Source organism: Nicotiana tabacum, chromosome 1, assembly GCF_000715075.1.
Source record: "Nicotiana tabacum cultivar K326 chromosome 1, ASM71507v2, whole genome shotgun sequence".
Classification (NCBI taxonomy): domain Eukaryota; kingdom Viridiplantae; phylum Streptophyta; class Magnoliopsida; order Solanales; family Solanaceae; genus Nicotiana; species Nicotiana tabacum.
In genome coordinates, this window is record NC_134080.1 from 4,536,891 (window position 1) to 4,546,454 (window position 9,564).

Genomic DNA, 9,564 nt, shown 5'->3' on the forward strand with positions numbered 1-9,564 from the left:
TAGTTATTCCACCTTTCCATAAGGATAAAAAAACACTACAATCCCGGGATTAATTATACCGTAATTTTATCCCAACCTAAAATGAGATAAACTCATCTCAAATTTAATTCCGGGATTAATTCTCCCTTATCCTTCGTACCAAACAAGCCCTTATGGTGTCAATTTTGATATTCTCTAGACTATGAGTAGATTTGGTATTATTCAAATAGAAAAAAATGGATATAGAAACATATATACCAACTCCAATCTGTATTAAGATTAAACTTTAAAGCCTAGTTGATCAATCAATTGATTAATTAACTGCATATAGTTTTAGTTAAGCATCTAGCGATGGAAACTAAGTATAAAGATTGCATATTGCAGAGTAGCTTAATTTCAGCTCGGACATCAGTAAGATGCAATCAGACAAACAAGGCTTATGCTGCCTGCCCAAATAGTCAAATTGGATATGAATAATAATAGTAAATAACCTGTACGCCAATTTTCCATACTAAAACAATGGGCTCAAACAAGTTTTTGATGTGAGATAAACAGTCATATTGGGAATTTCCATATAACCACTTGCCACAATCTCTTTACGGAAAACCACTTACAATGCAAGAGTTGAAGCCTATGTTATCCACCCACAGAAACAGTCAAAGCAGGGACTCGCTTAGCTTTACAAAATGATATGCGTAGTGGCCAATTGGTAACGTCGATAACCACCAGAGAATCTTGTGTTTTACTGGGTTCTTGCCTCTTGTTCAAGCAGCCTAGCTTGTGGGCTCTAATACCGCTTGTTCATGCCAAACCCCATTCAAGTCAGACTGCCACAAGCGAACTACATCATCGCTTCCAGTAGTAGCAAGTGTCATCCCGCTCATGTCCCATTCCATCTGCCATACCTGCATGACAAAAAATCAAATATGGTATATAATAAAATGTGTAAATTAGTCTCTTGCTAGTCAAAGTTTACCCTACCAAAAAACTCAGAATAGATAACTACAAGTGACTCTACTAAATTGAGGTTAAAACATTAATTGATTTACAAGGGAACAGTTAAACTAAAGAGTGTGCACTAGGTACCTCGCTGTCATGAGTAGAGTGTGTGGCAACCTTCTCCACCGAGAGCCTTCCATCGGGGTCAGGATTTGATCCAACATGCCATATTGCAATTTCCTTGAAAGTAGAAACTGCTATTAACTCGTACGGCCTGAAAAAGGAAGCTTCTAAGTTAGAAAGTGCATCCAACAAACTGAACAGATAAGTTTTTCTTTGCATTGCAGGACTTCAGAAACCACCCGTGAATTCTAGCACTGAGCAATTTTAAGCCTCTTAATCATTGAACTATTATAACTTCCTCTCAGCCAACAGTTTACTTCAGTGTATAGCATCTGCATTTTTATAATAAACAAAAAGAAGCAGACATTGTACACTCAACTAAATAGTTCTGAGGAAGTCATAATTATTCAATTAGTAAGATCTGCATCATATATGCCTTAAATGTGCACAGACATCTGCCTGTGGGTTAAGCACAGTATGTACAATGGAAATCCCTTACTCGTTCTGATTAATGGTGGATCTTTCAGGCTAGAAATAACCTTGGCCAAAAAGGAAAGACTACAGAAACATCTTTTGTAAACTCCCTAGTACCACTGCTGACGTTCATATATGCTCTATAAATGATTAACGAAGATGATTTCAAGAGAGAACCTTCCAATATTCGGTGCCCATGCAACTGTAGAGACTGGATCGCCTTTATCTGCAGGTAAAGCTAATTCCGCAACTGGAAGCCATCTCTGATGATCCTGATCGAATTCCCAAACCTGTAGAAATCTATGATATGATAACATTACATATGTCCCACCAGAGACCAAGTATACTAGCAGCCTTTTAAGACCATACTGCATGATAGCAGCTTAAGATTTCAAGAATTGCCTCTTCCGACTTTATGAATGCCCAAAAAATACATATAAGTTGCATAACTAGCTTTACTCTTCATAAAAAAAAAATAGCTTAACCTTTACTCATAATCAACAAGAATCAGAATGCAATAAATGCACTGCCAAGTTTTAACTAATGAAGAAAAACTTTGTAAATAGAACCAATTAAGGATTTTAGAACGCAACCCTTAAAGTAACATAAAGAAAGGAACTCGACATACCTTGGAGGAGTTCATTTGTGGCATGTCGGAATTAAAACCCAAAACAAAGCTTGATTGCTGAATTTCTCCTTTTAAAGGATTCCAAGCAATAGAAGCAGATCGGCATGAGACGTTTCCAAATTTAGATACAGATTCAATGACATTCTGAAATTCAGCCTACAGAAAGAGGACTAAAAGTTAGCCTCTGCAATTTTCAGTAACATATATAATGTGTCATCTACAAGATGTAGTCAAAAGAGCTTACAATGCTATCTATATAGGATAACCAGCTCAAGAAGGTAACAGAAATTAAGAATTAAGAAAGTACACCATGAAGAAAAGAGCAAAGACATGGGGAGCTTGCTGAGGATATTATTATAATACACATTACGGTAATGGTTGGTGACCAGCAAACCACACAACAATAGGGCACACCAAGCTTTGGTGCCAAAGAACCACCAGTAGAATTTGGAATTTGTACAATTGCCAAAAATAAGCAGAATAACACTATTCCTCTGATTCGGTTGGAGCTCTCAATCCAAAATTAAACAAAGATCATTTTTTAGAGAGCATGATCAAAACCACGACTAGGAAGTGAATGTTGATATGTGACCAAATAACAAGATGAAAGGTGATTGCCGTATTTTCCAGAGTTTGGTTAGAACAAGTTCTTTTCTGGAAAGGAAAGCAGACATAGATGATAATATACCTGTAGCTGCCAGTTCTTCAATTCAAATGGATCTAGGAGCTCAAACACTTTTACTTGGCCATCTGAATATGCGGCAACCTATGGGAAATAAAATAATGATGTGTCATCAAAATGACTCTGTGTATTCATACTCGCTAAAAGCTAATGACAGAAAACCAAGAGTCACTGGATCAAGCAGATTGATCTCAACATTGCCTATCCAGTGAAATAGAAGAAAAAATGAGAAACATAACATCAGATAAAGGCCCCATAAATGTTTTGCGACTAAAATAAAGCAAGACTACAATGTACATTTATACATTGACCGCTCTGCTTTATAACCTTCCTCAATGAGGATCCCCACCTAACACATTTAAGTGGCTTTTATAACACTTCGGCATCTCATATTGTCAATTATAAAAAGCAAGCAAACCAAACAAATTCACTTGTAGCTAAAACGAGAAACAGCAGCTGTACACCAATAGAGCTTTGGTGCACCAGCCAATTGTTTTTCCTCTCCTCTATCATGTATCCAAGCAATATAAGCTTCTTTTTCATCTTGTACTTTAGATCTGTGCAAAACCCTTTCTACCAAATACTAAAACTTCAATAAACAGTAGAGTGGAGCTGATCCCTCCCTATAACTGACCTTCAGATTGCTTCTGAATTGTCCAAAATTGCTATTAGTCACCTTCCCTTCAGGTATACATGTCATTGAGGTGCATAACTCATAAAACCGTAAGATTACACATAAAACAATTGTTAAGTCTAAAAGTAACTATGTTAGACAATTATCCAAAAATAAAAACCAAAAGAACGAGAGAGAGGGACAGGAAGTTACAGGCAACCCCTCTCCTCCTCTTCTTAGACTGAGAAATACAAAAGAATTTTAAGAGGAAGCCAGATTTTCTGAAGAATGACATGGAAGACCAGACTCTTTCCTATCGCTCCAAAATAAGTACCTAAGAAGAGCGCAAGCCAAATTTGCAAATTAGACACAACTTACTTCTTGAAAAACCAAGTTTAATGGAACATATAAAAAGGAAGATATTTGTAATGCTTGAATCTAAACATATGATGAATTTAATCCATGAATTATAGAGTAGAAACAAAATGCTGATAAGTATTAAAACACCAAATGTTTCTCCCACCGAGAAAGAGGAATGCTGGAGTAGTCTTAGAGATCTTTCCTAGAACATCAAAAAGGAAAGAGAAAAAAACTTGGGAATACTTTTAACTTAGTACCAATGTGATCTTGTTCAAGAGAGCAATTTTTTCCCTTTTATTCTAGACAATTCTTAGAGCCAAATAACAAAAAACAGTGATTAATTAGTATTAACCTATAGTTGCGTTATGTGCCTCCTAATCAATAGCTTGAAGAACTCTCTCAAGTATCTCAAGCAGATTATGACAGAGTTTTACTGTGGGAAGATTGTATCGGGCAACATCTTACCTCATAGATGCTCCCCTTCTTTCCTTCCAGATGAATTTATTAATGAACACAATCAACTTCACAAGGACTTAGGCACGAAGTAAATTAAAAGACCAATTCACCCTCATCACTACCAAAAAAGTTTCAGTTTTGCAACAAGTAATATAGATAACTGCAATAATTAACACAAATAAAGAAGCAACCTTGGCATTGTAAGGTGTTATACGATTAACAGCTTAGTAGAGGTGATTTCATTTTAAACAACTTCACAAACAAAAATTAAGTACCAGTTCTGTTGAACAAATTATAGATGCGATATAAGTTTTCTAAGCAATAAAAGAACAATATCGTAGCAGATCGCCTAGGAAGTAACAAGAAATCAACCCCAAACGGAAACAATGAAGCAGCAAAAATCCAGAAGAGAAAAAAAAGAGAAGACGGAGGAAGTCATCTCAGTCGAGGGCAAGCAAAAAGAACTTTTTACTGTTTTTGCAGAGACACATTAAAAAATAGATTGTTCATGACTATCGAGTAATCTCATCATAATGCCTCTAAAGCACTATAGACATGAAGAAGAAAGAAGAAAAAAATCCATTAAGCAAGTCATACACAACACAGATACCATTCCTTTGTTCTAATCCTTTGCTTCCCCCTCTCCCCCACCCCAAGCCTTACTCCGCTATTCAACAGCTACAATCACATTATAATGCCAAATCATAGACATTTACAACCAATCTAATTCAGACTCACCAATTTCAGACTTGTCTTGGAGACTCCAAACTTAACATCCAGAACTTGAGATGAGATTCTGTCAAAGCATTTGCACAGCTTCCACTGAAGCAGCTCTGAATCTAAAGAATAGATACTCATTGTAAGGTTCTGATTAAGTTTTAATAAAACAAAAGCAGGAGAAACTATTGTCAGAAGAAAATTTTGAGAAGTATATTACAGGTAAAACTAGAAAATAAAAGATTAAAAAAGGACACAAAAGCGAATCCAGGATAAGATCAAGATTATAGTTTTACTGATAGTAGGGGACAAAGATTATTAACAAGAATTTAAGGTAAAGATTTTTCTTCACATTTACTCTTGCAAAAAACAATAGAAAAGAAAGAATAAATACCACAAAGAACCAAAATGATCTGCAATTCGATATCAAGTTTTCTTTTTAGATTTTTTTCTCAATATTTCATAAACATTCGTGGAAGAACAGAGAATAAGTTTTCCTTTGCTCCATTTTCCTGTCTCTGGAGATTCACACAAATGAAACCAAAGATTTCACATTGACTATCTGCTTTCATCAGCAAAACATCCCCATGCAAAAAGAGGAGAGGTACAAATAACATAATAGTGTTTACAACTTAGCTTCATGATAACCATTTCATCAACAAGTATAGAAGAAAAATGTGTTTACCTTCAACCACCTCTTCCCACAACAACAAACTTCCATCAGAACAAATGCATGCAACTGCATCTCCATATTCTGGTGGAGCCCAAATAATTTTTACAATGCTGGATTCATGCACCTAAATCAAGATGTAAAAGGTGGAAATGCAAAACCATAGACTTCAGTTCAAGAATTTAAGGCTACTTTATAATCACAATTATTTTTTTGATAGGTAAGCAAAAGAAATTTTTTCTAAGCTTACTGCTCGGCACTACGTCATTGCTAGAGTTGGACAAAACAAAAAGGACTAAGCCAATTACAGTTCCTCTTCCTTCTGAAGATAGTTTATATAATTCATTACATTTTCAATTTCATACTCATTCTTTTAAATTACATTAGCGCAAAAGAGTTTTCAGTAAAGCTGCCCAACTGAAAAAAGGAATTAACTTTTCACTGATCTGGAATAGTTATTTCTTCTTCTTCTACCTAGTTATCCTCGAAAATTCAACATTTTGCAAAACAGACCACTAACATCCCAACTTGCCGCTTTCTGGCCATAGTTCGATAATACTACTTGTGCAGTTTTTCCTATGTAAACTTCTTAACAAGATTATGGTACTTGATGCCTCCACAAGAAGCACGAGGATGACATGAATCCTCTCTTATTACATTATGACTTCCCTTCAGAGCAGTGGTAATTAATATATCAGTCTTCAACATTCAATTGGTGATCTCCTATACAGTTGCAGATACGCTAGCAAGTTAGAGGCAGTGGCGGATGTACATGGACAAGCACCCATTACTTTTAACCGGCTTATGGGTGCTTGAGCACCCATTACTTTTAACCAGATTTAGTAAATTTACATAGGCAATTATAAAAATAGTTAGTTAAATATAGAGTGAACACCCACAACTAAACTCATTTTTCATCTTCTTTTGGATTTTTTATCGGCGAGCACCCATCAGTTTAAAATTTTGGATCCGCCACTGGTTAGAGGATTACCAAATTAGAGGCAAGGAAAAAAGAAGTTTTGAATGTGTGCCCCCCTTTGCATTTTATTGGCAGCTTAAGAAATAGGAGAAATTGGAACAAAGCCAAAACTCCTATTTTGGCTCTATGAAACCTTATTATCCCATATAACCGATCCCTATTAGCTTGGATTGATGCATAGTTATAATTGATCTATTTTTTATGCAAAAGTGCAAATTCCTATATGAACCCTGCACCATATAGCCGAACCCAACTAGCTTGGAATTGATGCATAGTTGTTGTATTTTTTGTTCAATGTGCCAATCCTACATGTATAAACAGTTGATTAGATTCTTAGGGAGGCTTGATGTACATTGCTACAACATTATCTGTAGAGTTACACTCTTCGCAATTGTGATGCACCTCCCGCGATCACGAAGCTCATCAGAGACCAGAAATAGCAATGCAAAACTCAAATGAAATGGTCCGAAACCAACTCGGATACATCATAATTCTTTTCTTTTCCCAAAAGGGGATTTATGTCCAAAGACTTTTCCTTTCCACTACAAAAACTTCAAATATGTACTAAGAAAAATCGTCCAAAAAACACAAACATTACAACAAAGACACATATGACTATAAAATATGATTAAAATGACAGATAAGCAAATTAATAGGAAAAAATGCAGAGGAATAAACTAAGTATTTCGAACCTTAAATTTAGAAGAGCAACTAAAAACAGAAGAAGCAGGGTCAGTAGAATCAAAGATGGACAAATTGCCATCAGTAGAACCAGCTGCTAATCTCTGACCCGAATAATTCCAAGCAGTACATGTTGTACCTTTGTCCAGATTTATAATAGGTTTATCCATTTTTGCTTCTACAAAAATCTCAAGCTAATCTCAGAGTCTGCAGCTTTGCTCCCTCTAAAACCCTTTTCTGTCTAGGGTTTTTGCTCTGAACATTGTTCCTTCTTTTTGTTATTTGAGAATTGTATAAATCTCCCCTATAGTTTCAAATATTACGTAATTTCACTTCATTCTTATGTTTTCTAACAAAAAAACTAATCAAAGTAAACTCCTATGTCGCATTTTGTGTGGCATTGGCATTAGAGTGCTTATCAAAGTAAACCCCACTTGTGGGATTATACTAGGTGGTTGTTGTTGTTGTTGTTGTATTGGCATTAGAGTGCTTATTGATAGGATCGGAACGGATATAGACGTTAACGGTTTGGCTTTTCGGTTATCGGTTCTTTAAATATAATAATCCGCTAACCATCGAATAAGACATCAGAACGGATTGGTATCAAATTAGCGATTATCGGGCGGTTTATCGGCTAAATTAAATAGACAATAAAAAAGTTAGAATTAGAGATAAGAGAAATTTTGGAGTAAAGCATTACATCTCCTTGTTGCTCGCCTCGCACTAGTCGAGCATTTATATAATCCAATTGGTTTTAGCGGTGCCACTAATAACTATTTCATGTACAGAGAGAAAGAGAGATAGGCTTCTCAATCTCAGAAAATTCTTGTAAAATAAAGCTCTTTTTTCTCTTAGATGGCAATGATGATCAACATTTTTTGTTGATCATATAATTAAAGATTGTGGCTTAAGCATATGCACTCTACACCTGTTGCTTCCCATATCATGATAAAATGATGACATACAATGGCAACACAATATACGGATATTGTTCTATATAAGGGAAATTGTGGAGTAAAGTAGTACATCTCCTTGTTGCTCGCCTCGCGCTAGTCGAGCATTTATATAATCCAATTGGTTTTAGCGGTGCCACTAATAACTATTTCATGTACACACACAGAGAGAGGCCTCTCAATCTCAGAAAATTCTTGTAAAATAAAGCTCTTTTTTCTCTTAGATGGCAATGATGATCAACATTTTTTGTTGATCATATAGTTAAAGATTGTGGCTTAAGCATATGCACTCTACACCGGTTGTTTCTCATATCATGATAAAATGATGACATACAATGGCAACACAATATACGGATATTGTTCTATATAAGAAAAATTGTGGAGTAAAGCATTACATCTCCTTGTTGCTCGTCTCGCGCTAGTCGAGCATTTATATAATCCAATTGGTTTTAGTGGTGCCACTAATAACTATTTCATTACAGAGAGAGAGAGAGAGAGAGAGAGAGAGAGAGAGAGATAGGCTTCTCAATCTCATAAAATTCTTGTAAAATAAAGCTCTTTTTTCTCTTAGATGGCAATGTTGATCAACATTTTTTGTTGATCATATAGTTAAAGATTGTGGCTTAAGCATATGCACTCTACACCTGTTGCTTCCCATATCATGATAAAATGATGACATACAATGGCAACACAATATACGGATATTGTCCTATATAAGGAAAATTGTGGAGTAAAGCATTACATCTCCTTGTTGCTCGCCTCGCGCTAGTCGAGCATTTATATAATCCAATTGGTTTTAGCGGTGCCACTAATAACTATTTCATGTACATAGAGAGAGAGAGAGGGGGGCTTCTCAATCTCAGAAGATTCTTGTAAAATAAAGCTCTTTTTTCTCTTAGATGGCAATGATGATCAACATCTTTTGTTGATCATAGTTCAAGATTGTGGCTTAAGCATATGCACTCTACACATGTTGCTTCCCACATCATGATAGCAAATAAAATGATGACATACAATGGCAACACAATATACGGATCTGTTCTATATAGGCTTCGGCTAAATCACCACCACTATGTTATCACAAATTGATGATATCGGTAGCCTGATTAAGAAGAATAATCATTTGCTTATGTGATATTCAAGGTTTACTCTCCAACATGATTTTAAATATCGTTTCCATAAGAAATTAAACAAATCCAATCATACATCAAGGTGTACATCTGTTACTTACCATCAAATTCAATCATACATCAAAATATCTATATTTATATCTATCTATATCTATATTATATTAGAAGCATGAACCACTA

General features: G+C 35.4%; 1 protein-coding gene and 1 non-coding gene across 2 annotated transcripts; both read right to left on the reverse strand.

The window, feature by feature from the left end:
• Window positions 1-459: 459 nt before the first annotated feature.
• LOC107813621 (protein SEH1) lies at window positions 460-7,595 on the reverse strand. Its single transcript, XM_016638906.2, has 8 exons — window positions 7,313-7,595; window positions 5,657-5,768; window positions 4,993-5,093; window positions 2,832-2,909; window positions 2,144-2,299; window positions 1,693-1,805; window positions 1,066-1,192; window positions 460-884 (listed from the first exon to the last, which is right to left on the reverse strand). Exons 1-8 carry the CDS (start codon window positions 7,469-7,471, stop codon window positions 753-755), a joined length of 978 nt encoding a protein of 325 aa, XP_016494392.1. The 5' UTR covers window positions 7,472-7,595; the 3' UTR covers window positions 460-752.
• Window positions 4,162-4,279, reverse strand: LOC142165339 (small nucleolar RNA snoR104). Its single transcript, XR_012696157.1, has one exon. It is a non-coding gene; the product is annotated as a small nucleolar RNA snoR104 (small nucleolar RNA).
• Window positions 7,596-9,564: the final 1,969 nt, after the last annotated feature.

What these genes read in the sequence shown, in the direction of transcription:
- LOC107813621 (XM_016638906.2), bottom strand. Translation starts at nt 7,471, where the DNA reads ATGGATAAACCTATTATAAATCTGGACAAAGGTACAACATGTACTGCT. An exon ending in TGAAGAACTGGCAGCTACAG is followed by an intron (nt 2,300 to 2,831) that starts GTATATTATCAT and finishes CTCTTTCTGTAG; the next exon opens with GCTGAATTTCAGAATGTCAT. An exon ending in CACAAATGAACTCCTCCAAG is followed by an intron (nt 1,806 to 2,143) that starts GTATGTCGAGTT and finishes AGATTTCTACAG; the next exon opens with GTTTGGGAATTCGATCAGGA.